This window comes from Micrasema longulum, unplaced genomic scaffold (assembly GCF_059751315.1).
Source record: "Micrasema longulum isolate JH-2025_06_02 unplaced genomic scaffold, ASM5975131v1 h1tg003661l, whole genome shotgun sequence".
NCBI lineage: Eukaryota > Metazoa > Arthropoda > Insecta > Trichoptera > Brachycentridae > Micrasema > Micrasema longulum.
The window spans coordinates 1-23,946 of record NW_028280694.1 but is presented as its reverse complement, the minus strand read 5'-3'; the positions used below and the strand labels follow the sequence as shown (position 1 = coordinate 23,946).

Below are 23,946 nucleotides of genomic sequence, written 5' to 3'. Positions count from 1 at the left end.
ATAGTGTGTGCTTTCAAAACCCAGGTTCTAAGCCATACAACAGAACAGACCAAACATAACACTTCACCATTCTCTGCCTATGTTTTAAATTCAATTTATCATTGCAGAATATTGTTCTCATTTTGTTGAATGTGCTAGAGGCTATCTCGATACTGCATTTCACCTCCGCATCTGGGTCTACAGACTTTGTAATAATACTGCCGAGGTACTTGAATTGGTCCACCATCTCCAACAGTTCATTTCCTAGCTGTTAAGTAATGGTAGAGTAGTCTGCTCTGCCAAACGCCATCCACTTCATCATTTTGATGTTTATGCTTAAGCTCAATTCCTCTTATTTTTAATTACTAGCATCCCTAAATACGCCCCTATTTTTTTCTGCTTAAATAGGTAGCTGGCATTACGCAGAAATGCTCATTTTTAATTTGACAGCTCTAGTATCAGGCTGGTTTGTTTGTTTTGGAACAAAATTCTATCACCTTTCTAAATGATTTGTATGCAGATTTTAAATACATATCACAAAATTTGACTAATTTAATCAAATGAACACGTAATAAATATATTCTACCAAATCTCAAAAGGAACACTCCCACACTACCATAAGTCAAACTAGAGGATGGGTCATGGGGTCTATCACAAACTCTGAATTCGGGCAAAGACATTTCAGGTTTCTGGGCCCTAAAATATTCAATATGTTACCCGAACATTGTAAAACCATGACCCGGATTCAATTGAATAAATTTATAAAATTGGTTACTGGGTTTAGGTCGAGAAGGATCAGAAAATTTACTCAAAAGAGATTCTTAAATAATAAATGGTATAAATTAATATTGTACAACTGAATAGTAAATTAACTAGTAGGTAGTAATGTTATTGTTTATTTTGCATAAAAATGTCTGCCTTAAAACAGGTTGTACCCAGTTAGGCAGACTAGACATGATCCAGAGAAATCTATTACCTAAGTGCGTATGTAGTAGATAAAGTAATTATTATTTTTGTTAGTAAACTATGATTATTATTATTATTTTAAGACAATAACACATGTTTCGTGAACTCTGTAGATTCATTATCAGTTTGAGACCCAATGTTCATTAAAAATTAATATCAAATCATTTTTAAAATACGAAGATAAAAATAAAATACCAAGGATTTTCAAATACAGTCGAATTTAGTTATTACGAGGAAGATGGGACCGACTGAATTAGTTCATTATAAGCATCACTCGTTATATAAGAGAAAGGTTTTTTAAATCCAATAAAAAGAGTATTTTATTTTTTAGAAATTATATAAATAAATTAGTATAAAAAATAATACATTCACAACAGCTTGTACTTTGTACATAACCCGGTCACTGGTAAAAAATCCTTAATTAATAGTGCTTAACTAATAACATATATTAATTAGAGTTGAACAAGATGATATTCAAACTCCACTTTTAGATAAATTTCACTTGACAACATTTCAAATTTACCGTCTTAGAAAATCTCGCGGCTGATTTATTCTAACACTTTTCAAATCGCTCTATCAGTTCTTTAGACCGAGAGTATAAAAAGTTATTATTGTATTTAAGTAGACAAATATAAAATAGACCGAGGGCCAGATTCTGAATGGGAACAACACTGAGAATAGATGTATCTCGGTCAGCATTCGCAACCCTTAAATTATTTACTTCCTCCAGTACGTTGTCGAGTATATTTAATATTTCCGATTGGTTTTTGAAGTTTTTTAATATGATCGCGCAGTTTGTGGAGAAGCCCAATTCGTGGAATGAAGTTTGAGCGATTAAAAATAATATTCCAGCGCTGAATTGTGAAAGACATTGGTAATTTTTCATCACAAGCTCGTCTCCGATATTCAAGCTCCTCAAATGATCCTTCAACAGCGATAGATTTTTCTTTTCCCAAACATCGAAACATTCGTTGGCTTCTCGAGTCGGGAAATACAGCACGGAGCTCTCGTCTATGGAATCCGCAATGTAGAAATTGAAAGTGTCGCTGCATTCGTCCGTGAGCTTGATGTAAAATTTCAAAATCAACGACAGGACGAACTTAGAGCTGCGAATTTTTTCGACGGATTTACCTCGCGTAAAATACAACGCAGTCGCGTCTAATTTTGTCGAGTCCATCCACGTGACAGACTCGGAATCCGAAAGGGCGTACGTTTGCTGCAGTGTTTTCAATTCGTTATAAAATTTGATTATCTTGTTTTGATGTGTCAATGGCACTGAACAGAGTCTTTCTGTATAAGTCCCCTGATGATTACGCGGGTTTAGGTGGACGAACGTTTCTTCTCGAGAGAATGTATTCATGATCTCGTCGCCTTTATGGATTGCGGAGGGATCGTATCGGTCTAAAAACAAATTAGCAAAAGAGAATTTGCATCGTTGGCGGCTGTTCTCTTGACTCTGGTTGGGGTTTTCAAAAGTGGCAATGTTGTTGATGATCACTTCGCACTGGCGAGTGTAGAAATATAAGGCGCAGGCTTGTATCTGATCTAAAAATGATTCGGGCAAGCTCTGGAGAGGAAAGAGAGCTTTCAAAGCAAAATTTTCAGTGCCATAATAATTGGTTATGATGTCAGCGTAATCCTCGATGAGATGTCTTCCGAAATATGCGGTACACACGGCGTACACCTCGGAGTTTCCCTCTTTGGATGTTGACGGTTTATAGATGTTCACGCACTCGAAACAAACAACTAGAAGGTACATTAGATTGATAGTAGAGTGCTCGAAAATAGTGAAGAGTTTGAAAATCAACGTCCCACCTGGAAAAAACAAAAGTTATTTTAACAAGTCAGCATGTGGCCCTCAAAACAGAATAGAAATCTTAACTTCAATCATTCATAGATAAATAAATAGAATTAAGCGTTAACAAATAATTGTCTTCTTATTCGCAGTCTCAATCCTGGGGATTGGTTTACAGCAAAGTCCTGCATCTAGTCCTCCATTGGTCTCTATTCTCTGCAGCCCTCTTCAGCTCGACATATGAGGAGCAGCTTAAATCTTCGCCCACTTGCTCCAAATATTCCCGTCGGAGGCGCCCTCTGTAATTTGTCTCCTCAGCCATTACCTCTATGATGTCATGTAGGAGACCCTCATGGCGTATAATGTGGCCGATCCATTGGGCTCACTATGCGATGGTTTTGATAAAGTGTCTCCCTTCTACGATTCTGCTGAGAACCTCGTCATTAGTGATGTGGTCTCTCCAGGAAATTCCTAATATTTTTCTGTAGCACCACATTTTGAAGGCCTCTAGTTTTTTTTTATCTCTTTTGGTAAGGCACCATGTCTCACAGCCGTTCATCAATATGCTCCATACACATGTCTTGGCAAGTTGCTTGCGGAGTTTTAGATTTATTATTCGACTCAAAAATCTTTGATTTTTTGTTAAACGCAAGCCTCGCTTGGTGTATGCGGCAGTTGACCTCTCTTTTTGTTCTCCCATCCAAGGTGATCCTGCTTCCAAGGAAAACAAACTCTTTCGTGTTTTTCAGAGTTGCTCCTGACATTACTATATTCATTTGCTGCTCATTACGGGCCACTGTCATTACTTTGGTTTTGCTCCTGTTTATTTTCATATTTTATTTATTATTTAATACATTTTCCATAGATGTCAGAGCTTCAGTGAGTTCTTCTTCACATTTAGCAATTAGGGCGATGTCATCGGCAAACCTCATCATATCTACCTTTTTTCCGTGTATTTTAACACCCTCTCTATGACTCATTTTTTCCCTGATTTCATCGATCGCGGATTGTATATATCCATTAAATAATACTGGAGACAGCGAGCATCCCTGTCTGACTCCCTGTCTTATTTTGGCTTCTTTTGTCATTTCCATATGTAATTACAGCAGCCTCATTTTTAAATAGTGCAGATATAATTTTCTTGTCTAAAACAATTGTATACACCGACATCGATTTTTCTGTGTCTATCGGTTTCAAGAGTAGACACGGAAAAGTCCTTAAGGGGCTATATATAATTATTTACTACATTTAATTTAAAAAAAAAAAAATTTGTTATTTATTGACAATTCTTGATGGAATTCCATTGTAATGAAATTGCAGAATCATTAAGAGTCGATCACACAACAGTTACCAAACATTTTAAAGCATAAGAAATGATCCAAAAGCAAGGAAATTGAGTGCTGCACGAATTCAAGACGAGAGACGTGGAACAAAAACAGCAAGAACTTATTCAATTCCCCCATAAAATAAATAGGAATTTGTTAAATGAGTAAACAAACCTTTGGATAGTGCTAGGAGGGCAGTTATGGCTTCACAGAAATGCAACGGGGCCACCGTCTCCTCCTGCTCATCAGGTTTCAACATACAATCTATTGAGCCATCAGCTGTCACGAGATGTATCTAAAAACAAGTTTATTAAAAATAATTAACGATAAAGTTTAGTGCTATCAGAAATTTAATTTAAAAAAAAGTTTTTTGGACATAGCAATGTGAAGATTTACATAGTCGTTTCATCCTAATTTCTTCAATTCTTCTGTGGGGTTCATAGTCCACGATCGATGACATACACACAAACAGTATTGCACAGAAAATGTCAGTCTAGAGTAGTCTCAAGAGAGACGTCCTGCAGTGCATTCACACCATGGAGACATGAAGAATAAAGGAACGTGACCTTAAATTGAACTCATTTTGCATCTTAACAGCCATGAAAAATCTAAGAAATTTAATGTATGGACAAGATCAGCAGTCCTAAGTATTTGTATTCCTTACTTAAATAGTAAAATAAAAAAAATACCTCTCCTAGTGTTTTCGTTTTCTCAATTAGACTTTGCGAGTTTCTCCAGTCCATCAGATTTCCGGAATAATCTGGACCAAAGTCCCAATTCTTGAGAGTATGGAGAATGAAGCGGTCATCGCAAATCATATTTGAAAGGGAGTTGTCTTCGTGGTAAGGATTGAGTGTCGTTGCCATCCACTGCCACTAAATAAAAATATATAAATGATTAAATAATTATCAAACATGCATAATCCCATTTAATAAACACTTGGTAACAAAAGTCTACGGTGTATGCAAGAAAAGCCATTTGCTTATGAATGTTGATAAATCGAAAGTGATGGTTTTTGAAAGGGATGAAAATTTAACTAAATGTGAGATATTCTGAATCAGGTAGAAGAATTTGTGTACCTGGGTAGTATGTTTACTAGGGACGGAAAGGCCGAGAAAGATATTGAAAGGAGTAAAATCTACTTTGGCAAACAAATGTTTCTCGCAAGAGGCTAAACTAGCAGTTCACAACGGAGTTCTAGTGCCAACTCTAATGTATGGGAGCGATGTATGGAATTGGAAAAATGATGATGAAAGTAAGTTGAATGCTGTCGAAATGCGATCCCTCGGGCAAATGTGTGGTCAAACGATGTATGATAGGTGCACAAATGTCGAGATCCGTGAAGTGTGTAAGGCTGAGACATGCATTATTGACAGAATCAAGAAAGGGGTGCTGCGTTGGTTTGGACATGTAGAGCGAATGGACAGCAAAAGAACAGCTAAAAGGATCTACGATGCAAATGTTGATAGATGCAGAAAACGAGAAAGACATGGCACGATCAAGTCCATCAAATACTTGAAGATGGACATGTCAAAAGTAGGAATAATCGGCGTGCGTGCATGAGAAGATGTATGAATGTAGAGGAAGCGAGGTCTGTATGCCAAGATATTGTTATGGCGTTCTATCCTCTCTGTCTACCCCTACGGTGAAACGGCGTGATGGTTTGTTGTTGTTGTGTTTCATTATTTATTAGTTTTTATATATGAGGCCAGTGCAGGTGAAGTGAACTGTCATTTTAAAGGTAAAGTAAACATATTGCCTATATTATATTTGGGTAATCACTATTTATTTATGCTTTATTAAGATAGTTTACAACATCTTAAAAACTAATGTAAACTTTTAATGACATTACGATTTTTTATCAAAATTTCTCAAGAACATATTTTTTTAAATCAATTTGAAGTATATCAATGCTGCCAATGATGTCATACATATGAAACAAGAGATAAAAAAGATACGATTACCAATGAGGAGAAAAACAGAATCTCAAAACTCTTTACTGGTAGTACTTTATATAATTGGTACACATATTATTTATATAATTATTATTAAAATTCACCAATACCTAGACTACACCGGCCAGCGGCTAGGTAACGAGTATGGTGAAGTTGATATATTTCGTCTGTCTTTATGTAAATATAGGTTAAGTATTTAAAAGGTTATAAATTAATCTGTATAAAATTTCTTAATGTTCTTTCTTAATATTGGCCTCCGTGGTGTAGTGGTCAAGACGCTTGACTCACACACGGAAGGTTCCGGGTTCGATTCCCGGTGAGAACTCAAATTTAAAAAAAAGTATTTTTCTCAAGCCTGGGTGTTCTGTGATGTAATTGGGCCTCCTGGCCTGTTGTGGTGCAAAAATAAAATATTCAATAAATTTAATTTACTATTTTTTTTTCTCGTGTATCTCTATAATAATGTGTATATTTATGTGTATGTATATGTATGTGCATATATGTGTATATATATATATATATGTAGGGTCCATAGTCCATAGTCGATGACACACACGTGTTAAATTAGTTTACCTGAAGTAGACTAATGACCGACGATGCAATGTCATCATTTTCTGTCGAATCCAATACAACTTATATTTCAATTCTAGCAATGGCGGCCTCCGTGGTGTAGTGGTCAAGACGCTTGACTCACACACGGAAGGTTCCGGGTTCGATTCCCGGTGAGAACACAAAAATTTAAAATTGTGGTTTTTCTTAAGCCTGGGTGTTCTGTGATGTAATTCACCACTTTAATTGGGCTTCCTGGCCTGTTGTGGTGCAAAAAAAAAAAAAAAAAATATTGCACATAAAGACGGGATCGTCTCCCTGCAGTACATTCACATAGTCTCTACCATGAAGAAATGAACTACAAAGGAATATGGTCTATAAAGAGACCACAGGACGCAGCCAACATCAGCCAGCCCGTTCAGCTAGTCGGCCCAACAAGTTCAGTTCACGTCAGACCAGCTCGACGACGTCACGCAGTTCCAGCATGTAGTTCAAGTGCAGTCTCTTCAACCCATCATCGATGTAACACTCATCCGACATAATTCATTATTTATTCACCATGTAATAAATACACATCAAACAGCAACCTTGTGTCTTCTCTGTCAATCTCTAACTGGGGTAGGAACTCCAACCAAACCCTCAACTACTTAATCCTAATATATATATATATATATATGCATGTATGTATATGTGTGTGTGTATGTATGCACTGTGTGTATGTTTTTATATGTAAATTTATTAAATATCTTTCTATTTACTCATATACCTATGTTGGTACATTTCCTTATTTTTCTATCTTTTAGTTTTTCTTATGTTATCTTTAATTTTAACTAAATGTACATACTTATGTTTCACTGCTGCACTTGAATGTAGTTCTAATAAATGTAAAAGCCCGTAGGGAGTGTAAATTGATAAATAAATAAGTAGAAATAATAAACTCACTTTGAGACTCTGATATTTAAGCTTCAAAAAATGATTTAGGGAAGCGACAAATGCACCGGGCGCTTCACAGAGATGTAGGGAATTGAATTCGTTAAATTTGACTGCTTTTTCTGGTACGATGTTGTAGTTACACGCGCATTCGTAAAACTTTGTCCACGCCTGCGTCAAAAACTCCGGGTTTATTGCATTCCTAAGTGTCCGTCTTACGTCTCCTGCCAGGTTGCGCTTGGCGGTGTGAGCGCTCCATTCTTCTATCGGATAGTCGTTTAGACGACTCTTCTGGAAGTTCAGACCATTCTTCAATGTCTGCAAATGGCGGATTTTCCAAGGTTCGGAAGCGAGAATTTCGGACGCGGGGGGTAACTTCCAAGTATCAATCCTTTCAAACTCGTATTTCTTTTCAAACAGCTTCTCGGCACACTGTTTGAAATTACTTGCATCATTTTTAGCGTGATTCCGCTTTGGATTCTTGTGATTAGATGATCCAAACGAATTTGGAAAATCGTCTCTGTTGAATGGCGCAGACATAATAATAATTAATAAGCGTGTTATGAACGCGTCATTTTCGTATGAGGCGTCTTTTTCAGAACCGATTCAACGATAAAATAGATTTGTAATGTATGTACTTAATAAAACACGATAGAACACAGAGGAACACACCGGTTTATTTACGTTATGAAACGTCAAACGTCAAATATTTCACTGAATAAAAATAACAATTGTTGATAGGGTTGTGAATTTTAAAATAGGCAGTACCTACGTATTAAAAAAACGATTAAATAACGATTGTAATAAAAGTAGTACATCCCTATTAAGAGATACCACAGACAAGAGAAATACTCAGCTTTATGGTCTTCGTTAGTGTTGCGCACACGCGATTTATGATAATAATCAATTATGTAAGTAATCAAATTAATAAAAATAGTGTTTATTGATCAATTAATCGAATTTAAGAAAAATACATCAATATATTACATTTCGGTGATCGGTTTATCACTTCAATCAATGTTGATCTCCCTAAAGATGAAAGAGCGAGAGCCATTCGTTTCAAGGCCATGATCGCCTTAAATTTTAAACAATATTTTCGTACCTAAATGAACTGATACATCGCTTTTACTTTTCGTATCGAAATCTTCGCGTACCTAATCTGAAATTTTCCGTAAAGATAAATCATATTAAAACTGATTTATTATTTAGATTAGTACATACCTAAATTATAACTCTTTTGAACGGGTTTCTTAAAATCATTCAAGAGACTTTTGTTTCCTAGCTGTTTTATAAAGAGAAAAAAAAAATAGGGTCAATAAAATTTTCTTTTCACGAGAAAATGACCGCTTATTTTATAGCATTTTTCTCTATTTCTTTTAATTTATTTATTTACATTTTTTATTATTATTAACAAAATAAACGATACATGAACAAGATGTTATACTCCCAAGAGTTAAAAAAAAACTTCAATCTAAGATAGACCAAATCTTGTCTTAAGGAAGTAATTATTAATTATTTTTTGTACTAGTTTAAATTTTCTTAGGTTGTATTTTATTTCAATTGTACATGTATGTTTTATTAGAAAATGTGTTTGTCATTGTTGAATGGACTGAATAAGTCAATAAATAAATAATAAATACATAATATCTCTTGATACAATTGAAAATAGTATGAAAACATTATTTTCGAAACATAAAACCCAGTATTTTACACTGTTCATAGAAATTACATTAATAACTATCACCATAAAAAACATTAAAGCTATATTTTCTAATTTCTATATACACTTTTAGATTTACTATTCGACTTTTCGTTTATTAATTTATCGTCCAGTTTATTAAATTGGGAACGGCCAACAATTTCAAAAGATTTTTTCCCTCACTTCGTTGAGCGAAATTTAGATTTATGAAGATTATGCATGTGTATAAAATAGTATTGCCCTAACTTATGCATGACTAAGGATCTTCAGTTTTAATCGCCATATCAAATTAATCGATTATGCCCAACACTTCGACACATCGAATGCCAGCGGCCATTTTGCCGGGCTGTCGAGTTCTGGCGTTTTTTGAGTTCACTCTTGTTTTTCGTACTGAAATAGCGTTTTCCTGCTCCCATATTTGTTGTATTTTATATTGAATTCTTCGTTGGATATAACAAGGTATGTTATCTTTAAATATTTCGCATCATTAACTTAAACTATACGTGTTCGCGCTGCTTTTAATGACTAACCATTTACCGTTAGTTCAGTCAATTCGTGTACACCTGTAGTTATATTCGAGATTTACTTGCAAGTTATCCTTAAAACACCCTGTCTGCTTTTAAAACATTTATAGAGTGCATGTTTATTTGATATTCCGTATTGTATAGTTTTTATTATTTAACCACTACATCAAGTAACAATCCAATGTTACTGTTAATTTATATCGGTAATATTACGCGTCTTCAAAAGAACTGTTAAGTATGCTTCCTTTTGGAAATTATTCTCGGAAAATGTGTGATTGCGTGGAATTCTTGTTGATAAATGAATCATGTGAGGTCACATTATTTTATTGTTAATCTTTGTTAATGGAAAAAATTAATAACTCAATAAAATAAATGAATACCAAAAAAACATAGTTAGCATTTTCAAGTACTTATTGTCAAATTTTGTACTACGAATCAAAGATTCACATCTCGCACTGGGAAGCTAAATAAAGTATTTATTAATTCAAAGCGGGTTTCAATTTTTTCCGGACATTATGTTTTAAATTCATCAAAACAACAAGTGATTTACTCGATTTTTTTCAATTATTTATTGTTTCGGCATTTATGTGCGTCGTGAAATAACATTTTTAAATACAGTCGAACTCGGTTATAACGATCACGGAAATAGCGAGATCTCGGATGTAACGAGGAAACATTAGTTGACATTTCAGTTCATGGTTTTCTCCATACAATTATTCACTGTTATAACGAGCTACTTCTCGGGCATACCGAACAAAAATATTGTCAAAAATTATACAAAAATCTTCAATTGTTAAAAACATAATTCTCGAAATAATAATCTATGTATTAAAATCTTAACGGTCGGCTAACGTAAAGGATAAATACCGCCGGGCGTTGGGATCAGATTATGTTTATGATAGCTATGTAAGTGTCTAAGTACCTAATTGAATTTTTCGCTGACAATATTGAAAAATGAGCACGTATGGTGTTTAAAAAATCCAAGAATTGTGAACTTAGTAAATGCCAGTTCTGCACATTGTTACAATTAACAGCTGCTTTTGTAGTTTATGAATGACATGCTTGTTTCGGGGGTTTTTGCGGGGTTTTTTTAAAGATTTTTAATGTTCTAGGCTTATTTCAAACACAATAAACATTACAAGTGGGTGATATCAAATGAGTTCTTGACCAGATCAGTTTTTTTATTTTATATATATATATTTGGACCCCTGTATTTATAGCCTTACAAGTCATGTACAAGGCTAAGGTACTCGGAAAAAAAAATCATTTTTGTTTGTTTTGGAAATGGGATGTTCAATCACTGCTTTTGGTTTATTACCTTTATGAGTCCAATCACCATTGTTGCAAAGTTCAAGAACAATGGCGCGTGATAACTACTTTTAACTACAGTGTGGATATCTGTTAAGGATATTCCATCTTTCCCGCATTCTGCTTCAAGATTATGGTGTTGTAAACTGAAAAATGGGCACTGAAATAACAGATGTTCGATACTCTGTGAAGAAATATCATCGCATGGACAATAGTCATCATTCCTTAATTTAAACCTATATAGATAACTTCTCATAGCTCTGTGTCCGGTAAAAATTTGGGTCGTTTCGGAAGTACTTTGGTGATGATGACGGAAGTTTGCTGCATCAGCCAGCGTTGGGTTTAGTGCTTTTACCTGTAGAAGAAGCGCGGTAATGATCCTCCCAACGCTGCTGCGTATTTTGTTTTATACAGCGTTTAGCAAAGCTAAGGGGAAATTCTGAGAAGAAGGGTGCCGTTCTTTTACAAGTTGCGGCTCTTGCTCGTTCATCCGCTCTCTCATTTCCTAAAGCTGAGGTAATCAGCTACTTTCATCGTTCACTGAGAACGGGCTGGAGTGGTGATTTATAATAAATAACAATTATTTTCCCATAAACATTTTAGTGATTTTACCTGTAGAAGAAGTGCGGTAATGACCAGATCAGTTAAAACCTAACCCCTGTAAAAAAAATCTGTATGAATTATATGTACACATCAGGGGCGAATCGTCAAAGTAAGCGATTATGCACAGCTTACCATTATATTTGACTTTAAATTATAATAATTTATAGTAACCATGTTTATGGGAAAATATATAAAGTAATTGTTATTTATTATAAATCACCGTTTATATCTTTCTACAAAAAAATATCTATGAAGTGCGCCCAGTCCATTCTCACTGAACGATAAAACTAGCCGATTACCTCAGCTTATTCTTCCATACAAAAAAGTACACTGTATTTTTCGTCTTTAACCCAAGTCGGCTTTTTTAGTACTAAAACAAACTTGCAGATTACAAATATTTTTAGAAGATTCTCTATTTGGAAACTAGTATTTCGAACATTATTTCCGAAGGACTATTTTTCTTTGACGGGATACCGTTGACATATTATGTATCACATAGGACAGGTGGCGTTCGCAGTGGCCGTTTTAGGCATTATTCATTTTAAAAGAAATTGGCCAGTGCTCAAGTCTTGACAGTACTGTCAATGACAGATCATAATGGAAATATCTGCTGAATGTCATTGTGGTATTTGTTAATAAACTTTTGTACAAGTTTAGTATTCTATTAAAATAGTGTAGATTAAAGCTACGTATATCGCGTGGTTAGTAATAATTGTTGCATGAGTTGATTTTCACAGAATCTCAGAAAAAGTAGTCATTTATAATTACATTACTTACATGTTATGTAAGTACTTATATGTAGTACAAATTAATGAACATTTTTAATAGATTACCTATAAAATAAATCACGGCTCGCCACTGGTACACATATGTATTTACTTGTTTACTTAGTGACAATGTGCAATAGCGATTGTATAAAAAAAACCTTTCTCTGGTACAACGAGTAACGCTTATAACGAGCAAATTCAAGTGGTCTCATCTTCCTCGTAATAACCAAGTTCGACTGTATATTTTTGTGTGTTTTTACGCCACACAGAGTTTTGTATTAATAAGAACACCTCGTAGTGTAACGGTTGGCGTGTTCCCCCGCCTCGCTTGAGGTCCTATGTTCGATTCCTGAGAAGGTAGGCACATGGGTTGTTAAAGGTAGTTTTATTAGATCCACTGATCAGCTCTATGTTGCTAGTGTACTTAATAATTTTATTCTTGAATGTTACAGTCGCCGACAGCTTACTGATATTATTTTAAATTACAGATTTTTCACTATTCAACCAAACCTTTTGCTTAGATATTAATTCAATATATATTTCATTTGGTTTTGGTAGCATTATTTTGAGTGACAGATTCTACTTTATTACATTTAGATTGCTCCGAACGACAAAAAATAAATTGTGAATCCCGAAGCGGCGATATTTCTGGGTGTCTGAGATCCTAATATTCCAAGGTCCGATCAACTTAGACCCATAGGGCTGATGAAATGAGGCTTTCTCAACGAGAATAAGCCAGTTTCCTACTAGTTAAGACTTATTATAATTTAACACTGTTGTATACAGTATTTTGAGCATGTACAAATGTTTATAAACATGGCTAAATTTCACTCCCAAAGTAGTTAAGGCAAGAAAGAAATTTAACTCTCCCTTCCCGGTGATGTGTTAGTACACATTGTGCTAGTACACATTGCATCTAATAACTTTAATATCTCCATAAATATAATAAATTGTGGGTTGAGATTTTCGGTATTCCTTCGTTATACATTTACATATCTGTAAAAACGTTTTTTTAATTTTTAATTAAAAAAAATTAATAATTAATGCTTATTGAGAACATAAAAAGCATTTTATTAAAAATCGGAGATATCACCCGATACAACAGAAAGTTTACCAATGTGTCGCATGTTGCGTTTGTAGTAAAAGAGTAATCCTAATATATTATTCTCTCGCACGCTCTTTACGTCTCACTCTCGATAATACGGCTATATTTGGGAGCGAGAGAGATAATTTTCATGCGTCGCGCGCGGACAGCAAAGTTTCTTGTACTTCTCCCAGATGCCCGTTAGTATTAGTAGCTGCTCGGCTTTCGTTAAGGGTGGTTCTTTTGCATGAGAGCATGAATTTTTTTTCATGCTTTTAGCAATCGGATTAAAAATACCATCACTTTTGACTTCTAACACCATCTCTCATTTTTTGCATGTGTAGTGACTACACAGTACCGTAAAGCGCGGAAGTTTGTAGGACAGTAAGGGAAAGGTTAAAACACAGAAATAATACATTTTTGTGAAAGAAATGTAGAAGTCTAGGCACTTACAGGGCTTATGACCATAATTCTTTTAGTATATTTTTACACACTCCATTGCGTGGAAGGATCTGGGGTATTATAATTTTATTTATCTGATGTTTGCAGAAAATGTCGGACGCAGCAAAGGGCGAAGCCGCACCGGAAGTGGTCCCCGAAGCCCCTCAGAATGGCTCCGCTGTCGCCTCCAACGGGGAGACCGCGAAGGCGGACTCCTCGGAGAAGCCGCCCGGCCAGCCCAGCGGGAAGACCATGTTTGTCATGAACATCCCCTCCAATATGCTGTTCTCCTACGAAGAGCAGATCAGGGAGATATTCAGCAAGCACGGAGGCATTACAACTATCAAGTGAGTGGTTTGGTTTTCAGCCGAGTCGCACCCCCAGAAGTACAGTCGTAAGTAAGGCTGCCAGCCCTCCGGCTCGACCCGAAGTCTACAGGTTCAAATGGTGCATATCCGAGCTACGGGTTAGCATCCTGTATCTCCGGGGGGCCATTATAAATCTTCTCTATTCCCTAGAGGGTGGTTAATTTGGGGATATTTATTTTTCCATGCGACTAACTTTTGCTTCACATGCCACACTGACGGTTAGTAAAATGTCAAAAAATATGAACACGGGAAATCAAACATAATGATTTTCATATAGAACATTATTGCGACCTTAAGCATTACCCATAACACTTCATTAGGTTGTTTATACAGCATTTGACGATTAATTGTCAGTGTGGCTGTTATATTTAATGTTTCTAAATGTTATGTTCTGTCATATACGAGGGCATTAAAAACTATTTTTATACGGTACTGTATGGGAGGGTGTTTACTTAAGCGAACTGCCACTATCAAAGATCTGGGAGTTATGTTTGATGCTAAACTGAAATTTCATACTCACATAGGCACTGTCTGTGACAATGCGCGCAATTTTTTTATTTATTTTATTTTATTTGGGATTTTTACAGCTATTACACAAACAAAATAAGTAGAAAAATCTTAACAATGCTAAAGCCAATTTAAAAAACCCACTGTAAATATAATGACACATAATATATAAGAAAAGACGTTTAGTAATTGTATTTGTGTGACGTTTGTATTCATGTGTATGTGAATGTGTGTATGCGTGAATGAATGAGGGAGAGGATACATGTGCGTGTGGGAATGAATTCAATAAAAAAAAAAAGATTAAAAAGCTAAAAGTATATAAAAATAGAAATAAACGTATTTGTTTATAAATTACCTTAAATCAAAACCATTACTCGATGGGAAAAAGGAAAAAAAGAGGAAAGAGGAAAAAGGAAAGGAGGAGAGATTAAGGAAGAGAAAGGAGATGTTTCTTCAGACGTGATTTAAACAGAGATAATGTAGTAACATCTTTGATGGTGGATGGGAGATGATTCCACAGTCGAGCCGCATGGACACTATATGAGTTAGAGAAGAAAGAGGAATTGTGTATGGGTATTAAGAGAGTGCCTTGAGAATGAGAACGAAGAGGTAAACCATGAACTGATAAGCGTTGAAATTTTTCACACAGGTATATAGGAGCGTTAGGACTATAAAGTACATTGAACAGAAGTGAGAGGGAGTGATAGTCTCTCCGCTGTCTAATTTTGAGCCATTTCAGTTGCCTACGATAATCAGAAATGTGGTCATATTTCTTAAGACCAAAAATGTACCTTATGCATGTATTCTGAAGTCGTTCAAGTTTATAGAGTTGCTCACAGCTTAAATCAGTCATGGAAACATCAGCGTAATCTAAAATGGGTAGTAGTAATGCTTTATACATCTGAGCATGTTTTTCATTCATTATTTTAATTCATTTTTTTACTTTAATTTTAATTTTTAAACAACTTCTATTTATGTTTTTTTTCCTTCTCTTTTTTGTACTTTAATTAATAACCTTACATATTCTTACTTTATAATATGGAAACTTCACTGGTCCATTAAAGTAAGGTCTAACTGTGTAAAATATAAAGCTTTGTAACTGTACTGTATGTTTCCTAAATAAAAAGAAAAAATAAGTGTACATAATATCCAGAAAATACTATGTTAAAAAGGTAAAAGAATCTTGTAATGAAAAACTCCCTCAGAGACGTGAAAAATGACAATGTCCAAAGTAATATTGTCCACATAGAGATAGGGATCCGGGTGAGTTGCATGATGCCATTAAACTAAATACGTAATGAAATTTCAGGCGAGCTGGTATTGAAGTGGACAGTAATTCTGCTACCGACGTTACTCTAGCTGCCTACTTGCATTTCTCATCTGCAGAGTCTGCTGAAAAGGTCAGTTCTCATTTCAATTATTTTCTCACTTAAACCTAACAGTGCAGGATCGCGCCAGGCTTTGTCATCTGCGCAGGCCGGACCGCCGTGTGACATCACATGACTGGCCCATTTCACACCATGGCAAAAATCTACAGCCCATGATAAAATATAATACGGTGGATCTAAATTTATTGCTTTACAATTATTTATTTATTTAATGCCCGGCAAACGCAATAACCAGTACATCACCATGAGACAACTAATCTCCAGTCGATTTCCTTTTGCAGAACTTTTACCCGAGAGTACTCGCTAAATTCAAATAATGATTTTAATAAAATTATCATTAAAACATGTTTTGTTAAGTTTTATTATATTATTTGAATCGGGTTGTGATCCGTGGCTAGTGTTGCGGACTCACGGATTAGAGGTCCTAGGTTCGAACCCCACACTACACCAATATTGAAATATTTGGGTAAATTATAAGAATGATAATATATATATTTTTTTTAATACATCAATTGAGGCATTTTTATTGATATTTTTATTAAAATCATTAACTATGGAGTTTTATAAAAGAAAAACGAAAAATTTAAATAGGTACAAATGAATCTAATAAATGTCAATCCATTACATTTAGATTAAGATGATACATGTAAAATAGAAAAGTTTTACCTACCATTAAAACTTATATTATGTGCCCAGCCTTATTTGAAACCATATTGAGATAGCGCCGCTAAGTTCCTACTTTGTGTCACTTTTATGTTCTTCCATTGGCACCACTTCATTACATTTGGGTCATCCTAGCAGAAAATCCAATTTGGAAACTCTTGTAATAATGAACCGACTTTAGGAAAATATTATCATCATCCGTCCGCACCTAACGGTGCAGAAGTATACTTAATGCAGCGTATGTCGATCATCTGTTATATGAAGGTAAGGTGATCAGCCTTACGCTTCAGGTGCTAATCCAGGATTATGAAATATTGCCGTGAAGAACCACACTTTTGTTTATTTGGAAATTCTCGTAATAATGAACAGACTTTAATAGAATAGAATATTTGTAATCTGCAAGCTTGTTTAAGAATTAAAACCTTGACCAGGTTGTAATATATAGTGTACTTTTTTGTATGGAGAAATAAGCTGAGATAAATTTTTTTTCTTATATATATTTGGACCCCTGTATTTAGTAGCCTTACGTGTCATGTACAAGGCTAAGGTACTCAGAAAAAATCGTTTTTGTTTGTCTTGGAAATGGGATGTTCGAACACTGATTTTGGTTTATTACCTTTATGAGTCCAATCACCATTGTTGCAAAGTTCAAGAACAATGGCGCGTGATAACTACTTTTAACTGCAGTGTGGATATCTGTTAAGGATATTCCATCTTTCCTGCATTCTGCTTCAAGATTATGGCGTTGCAAACTGAAAAATGGGCACTGAAATAACAGATGTTCGATACTCTGTGAAGAAATATCATCGCATGGACTATAGTCATCATTCCTTAATTTAAACCTATATAGATAACTTCTCATAGCTCCGTGTCCGGTAAAAATTTGGGTTGTTTCGAAAGTACTTTAGTGATGATGACGGAAGTTTGCTGCATCAACCAGCGTTGGGTTTAGTGATTTTAGCTGTAGAAGAAGCGCGGTAATGATCCTCCCAACGCTGCTGCGTATTTTGTTTTATACAGCGTTTAGCAAAGCTTAGGGGAAATTCTGAGAAGAAAGGTGCCGTTCTTTTACAAGTTGCGGCTCTTGCTCGTTCATCCGCTCTCTCATTTCCCAAAGCTGAGGTAATCAGCTACTTTCATCGTTCACTGAGAACGGGCTGGACGCACTATAGATATTTTTTTTTAAAGATATAAATGCTGGTGGTGACTTATAATAAATAACAATTATTTTATTTATTTTCCCATAAACATAGTTACTATAAAACATTATTATGGAATGTCAAATATAATGGTAAGCTGTGTATAATCGCTTATTTGGACGACTCGCCCCTGTTATGACATGGACCCGCCATGTATTTTTCAATGTTTTATATTTGTAACATACATTATGGATGCTTCTCTTGCAGGCGATGGTAGAGCAGGGCACGGTGATGGGCGGCAACTCCCTGCAGCTGTGCCTGCTGAAGACCGGCGTCAACACCGTAGTTGTGGAGTCTCTTCCGGTGACCATCCGCATGGAGTGCATCCGCAGCCTGCTGCAGGCCTGTGGAGTCATCAAGAACGTGGTCAAGATCCCCGGACGCCGAACAGGTCAGTCTAGATGGAACCCGAAATGGCATCCAATGTATGAGGCGTGTTGAAAGAAAGACGCCAATCTCTACCGTTGGTCTGAAATGAGTTAGATATTGCGATGGATGGAGAAACATTAATACTTTTGACAACTGCAAAAGGTTTCTGCAATATATTTGTCTTATTTCCAAAAGTTTAGCTTCTTGGAACAATTGGAAAGAGGGAAAAGTGCCATTTTTGTGAAGCATTATTTTTAAGATAGATTTTTGAATAGTTTCTAATGGTTCTTAAAAGCTCCCCCCCATCCAATTATTCCATCCAATATTAAGATGTGGGAGACGAACAAAAGTTAAGAAAATGATTCAACTTCTAGATATCACGACAATTGATCAAATAATCAAATTCAATGTTGCTAATGAAATAAACAAAATTATTAAAGGAATAGTTCCGAGATATTTTCAAAATAAACTAAAAAATAATGAGTTCTTTAATAGAAACTATGCAACAAGAGGATCTAAAAATATAAGACTGAAAAAGAAATCAAAAGCCATGTCCCAGAACTGCCTTATGTACAAGGGAATACAATTATTTGAGGAAATGCCAGAAAGCATAAAAAATGAAATAAATGTAAATATATTTTAAATTAAACGTAAAAAGTATATATGTGAAAAATATTAGGTAATATATAGTGTAAATAGTGAATATAATTAATGAAAATGTACATAATAAACAGTGAATATTATAAATTAGGATATTAAGTGTATAATAGTGATAAATAATGTTAGAATAAGTATAGATGTAAATATTGTGTTGTAAATATATATTAGACTATGTTAATCATAGAACTAAATAAAAAAAAATTAAAAAAAATATTTAAAAAATAGGAAAGCGATGACTGTACATGTGCATAATATAACATTTTGATAGTATTTAGCTGGGCGTAAATACTTAACCGTTTGAACACATAGGTTAAATATCTTAGTTTATTAATAATTACTTCAGGATGATTAGTCCATTTAAGTTGACAGTCAATGACTACTCCCAGGTATTTTATGCACCTTTCAGACATAATTTTTTCGCAGTTGTTACATATTTAGTTTCAAAGAACCTCCAGGCATCTCTGTCGGCTGCCAACTGTTGTTTGTCCTCCCAAGTCAGGTTCGCGTCCCGTAGTTCTGATATAAACTGCTGACGAGCAACCAGCGAGTACATTCCTTCGCATGCCCGAAACGTAAAGACCGTGGGTTTGCTATCAGTTTCACTCTTACAAAAAAGCAGTGTTTTTTTGTCAAGCAGAGTTACTCTTTTAAAATTTACAATTTCAACTCTACTACTTTCAATGTGACACTGTGTGTGAAATGGCCACTTAAACCAGCCAATGACAGGTCATAAACCCTGTAAATGCCTAGACTTCCATGTTTACCTTCTCAAAAATGTTTTCACTCTCTGTTGCAACAAATTTAATTTGAAATAAAGTTGTTTAGTGTCTCTTGTATGATGCGTGTAGAATTTTGCCGTAATGTTGCGTTTTTATCTCAAATTATTTTATTTATTTTCCAGCCTTTGTGGAATTTGAGGACGAAGAAGGAGCCAAGAAAGCAATGACCTTATCTGGCAAACTGATGATCAACAATGTCAAACTTACCATAGACAAACGGGACGCCAACAGTAAATCGGTAAATATTTTTTCTCATTCATAAATAAAACGATATTTCGGTTCATTGGTCAAACACCTCCAAAAAAAAAAACACAAGACGTATAACAAATAGACACGCAATTGCTTTCATGTTGACGCTCACCCGAGCCACTCGTCAAAAAGATTTAAGTGTTTGAAATGTTATCCTACAATGGGATACTGAAAATCTCCTGGGTGGACAAGAGTCCGAAACGATGACATTCTCCAACTAATGAAAAAAGATCGAGAAGTAGTGCATACCGTTAAGAAAAGAAAGAACGATCAATTCTGGCATGCAAAATATAAATTATAGTCTATAAAAAGTCATTCTACAATGAAGGATTAAAGGAAGACGCAGTGCAGGAAGAAGGCTCTCGGCCGAAGAACTTACGAGATTGGTTCCCTTTCAGCACTCGGTCCTTGTTCAGCGCAGCTGCGAAGTCGGAATGAAAAAGTTCAGTGCTATGGAAAATTGGATGCAAAAAATGTTTTCTTGCAAGTGGTAAAAATTAGAGCATTAAATTGTACTTGGAAGTTTTTCAAAAACGTATGAAAAAATTTATAAAAATAGTTTCAATGAAAATGAACTGTATTTAATTGTGTTTTTCTATGTTTAGTGTGTTTTAACATTTGTCTGGTACAAATATTTTTTTTAGAATCGTATGTGGTTTTACTTTCATGTCAGGGGTGGTATCCTGAACCACTCTCGTGGCACGAGAAAACAGTTTTTCTCGTGTGTTTTGTATGTAAACTGTTTTCTTGTGCCACGAGAGTGGTTCAGGACACCACCCCAGAAACGCTTACTGACTTGAACTCGTGACGTCACGGGCGGTGTAATTTCGACGTTTCGATGGAAATATTAAAAATTATAATAAAACTTTAAATAATCTTTGCGATCGTAATACAATACATAAAAAATAAATGTTTGGTTTGGTCTATCAACAAATTTTTATTTAAATTTTGTTTTTATTTGTTAAAACCACTGAACTTCCTCACTGGTGCTGTGTGTGTCAGCCATTATAACTAACGATCAAACAACTAAGCCTTGAATAGCGTTCACACAAGAACAATACACTCTCCCAGCATCAGACCTATTGCCCTTGTGCGAACAGCAATTTGAATGACGGGACAATGTACCGAGACATTGTTGCAGAGATAGAAAGGTAGGCAATCTCCGCAGGACAATGGACTACCCCCGCATCCATGCGTGGCCCTATTGTCCTTGTGTGAACGCACGCTAACATAACAATATGATAATGGACACTTGCTTGGCGCGTGCGTCCCGTGCATTATTTCTGCGGAAAATGTCATCAGAAAAAATGCCTTTTTAATACTTTTATATTCTCTGAATTCTCACTTTTTTGTTATTCAGTGACTTACAGCTAACAATCGATGTGATATTTTCTAGGCTGCCGGGCAGAAGGGGAAGGGCCAGGGCGCGAAGGGCGAGTTCCGGCGCCCCGTCAAGCGGGCTGGCAACGCCACGTGGCCCCGCGGAGGCTTCTCTAACCCGGGTCCTCAGTCCTACCGAGGGGGCTTCCGTGGCCGCGGGAACTACCGCGGGGGCGCCAACAATTATGGGGGCGGATCCTACTGGGTGAGAAATTCACTAATCGGTTTTAATATCCGGTAAATCAGACTGCCATTCAGAAAAAAGGCGAAGTCACAAAATAAAATCCTAAAGATAGCTATGCGTAATGTTGGCATTTTACAGATCAAAAGTTATTTCATAGACGATTCACAAAAATAACAGAGAAATTATTACTAAAATTGGAATTTCAATAAAAATACTTACTGGTGACCGTCTGTGATCAAAATTGGTTTATAAAACACACATCCGTCAATTATCATTAATTTCAATTTATTTATTCATATATAATATGTACATTACAAAATGGAATATCTTAATTCATACATATAGAAATAATGAAAATAAAAATGTAAAATTAGGCAAACATAAAAATAACACATAAGTATACATTTTAAGATGGGTTTTTCTACTAATCAATTAAATTATAACAAAATTTTAGACTCTCTTAAATTAACTAAATTGCAAGAACGAAGAACATCGACCGATCTTATGACTTTATATAAAATAATAAAACCAATGTTTGATACCCCTGATCTACTGAAATTGATTTCATTCTATGTACCACCTAGATTAAGCAGAACATCTACAATATTTTATTGTCAAAATTCTCGAACGGTAGCTCAATATAACTCACCTGTTGTTAGATTACAGAATACCGGGAATGAATATGCATCACATTTTGATATACTAAGTTTATCCCTGCCTAACTTAAAAAATAAAGTGACCAACATATTTTTATCAAAAAGAGCAAATCATCTTCAGAAGATTGGGTTGGAATAGTTATAATTTGATTGATTAATGTATTTTGTTATTGTATAATTTCTATAAAATATGTATGTATTTCAAGTAATTAATAATGTGTACAGTACGAGTATATTAATATTTCACACTCGATTATTATTTTTTTAATATTTTTATTTCTAAGCACTCTTTATACCACATATACGTAAATGGCAGAAATGCCGTATATAAATAAATAAATAAATAATATCCAGAGAATAATATGTTAAAAAAGTAAGAGAATCTTGTAATGAAAAACTCACTCAGAGACGTGAAAAATGTTAATCTCCAAAGTAATATTGTTCAACATAGAGATAGCTCTTCCAACAGGGATAACCATTGCTAGGTTGGTCCCGTATCTTGGAATGTGAAACAGTCTATGCTGACACTGTCTAAGGTAATTATCCGGAACATAAAAGTTAATGCTTCGCATAATTTCAGGGCTGTCAATAATACCGCGCAGCAATCAAAATTAGTGCGTAGTTAAATACACAATCCTTCTGGTCTTCAAACTGCTGTAACCGAGCATACCCCGGAGGAACTCAGCGGGATAAAAATACCCGTGTAGAGAACCCGAAGAAATTTCTTATGAACCCTCTCCACCATAAGAGAGTACTTCAACTCACACGGTCCCCAAATTCGGGGGCTTAGGGTCATAAGGGCGAAACTACAAAAAATGCTGTTTTGTGTTAAGTACTAATCTGATATCCAAACAAAATATCCTGTTAGTGACAAAAAGATGAAACTCATCCAATAAGTAGTTACCTAGATAAATTTGTGTGAAACTACAAATGAAGCGTTTTGTTTAAAGTCAGAAGAATAAAACACCTTTTACATCATTTTGTTAATTTACTAATGTAAGCGCAAGTTAGGGTCATATAGACGAAAGCGTAGTTTCATATTTTTGTCTCTAAAACATTTTATGCTCTATTAACTGTATTTTTTATTTTCCTTATTTGTTACCCTTAAAAGACAGTATTATTTTTTGAAAACCGTTTTATCATTTATCTCAAAACTGTGCTTTTGTAGTTTCGCCCTTATGACCCTTAACCCCCGAATTATCGAGCCACTCTCGAGTACTTCGCACCAACAAGTTATAAATAATTCTCAGTACTCGTGTATAAACAAAATTCCTGACAGTACGCAGGACGAATCCTAACATCTTCAACAAACTACTACAAACTGTTTCGATCTGATCTACAAAATGTTAAGAACGGTCGACGGTTCGTAGGGCTGATGGAAATTTGAGATTGTCGAACCGGACCTAATTTATCGCCAACTAAATATTGATTGATTTTATTTTCCGCAGGGGAATAACGAATACGACGACGATTCCAACTTCATGAACAAAAGGAGAAAACCCAATGACTGGATTCGGCAGTATTAGAAGTTGAACCAATTAGACTAATTTCTGTGAACAAGTGTCAAGTTGCGAGTATGTCTGTGTCTGTGTGAATCAAATCAAAGTGTTGTGTGAGTG

The 23,946-nt window shown here is 35.2% G+C and overlaps 2 protein-coding genes across 2 annotated transcripts; one reads left to right on the top strand and one right to left on the bottom strand.

Annotated features, from left to right (window-relative positions):
• Positions 1-1,357: 1,357 nt before the first annotated feature.
• aft (cap methyltransferase 2) lies at positions 1,358-8,224 on the bottom strand. Its single transcript, XM_088242333.1, has 4 exons — positions 7,512-8,224; positions 4,755-4,940; positions 4,240-4,360; positions 1,358-2,760 (listed from the first exon to the last, which is right to left on the bottom strand). The coding sequence occupies exons 1-4, from the start codon at positions 8,037-8,039 to the stop codon at positions 1,499-1,501; spliced, it is 2,097 nt and encodes a 698-aa protein (XP_088098459.1). The 5' UTR covers positions 8,040-8,224; the 3' UTR covers positions 1,358-1,498.
• A 1,295-nt stretch (positions 8,225-9,519) lies between these two features.
• On the top strand, positions 9,520-23,946 carry LOC148270629 (uncharacterized). The gene is made up of 7 exons (XM_088242335.1): positions 9,520-9,657; positions 14,034-14,272; positions 16,110-16,200; positions 18,258-18,441; positions 19,981-20,096; positions 21,504-21,692; positions 23,776-23,946. The coding sequence occupies exons 2-7, from the start codon at positions 14,037-14,039 to the stop codon at positions 23,851-23,853; spliced, it is 894 nt and encodes a 297-aa protein (XP_088098461.1). The 5' UTR covers positions 9,520-9,657; positions 14,034-14,036; the 3' UTR covers positions 23,854-23,946.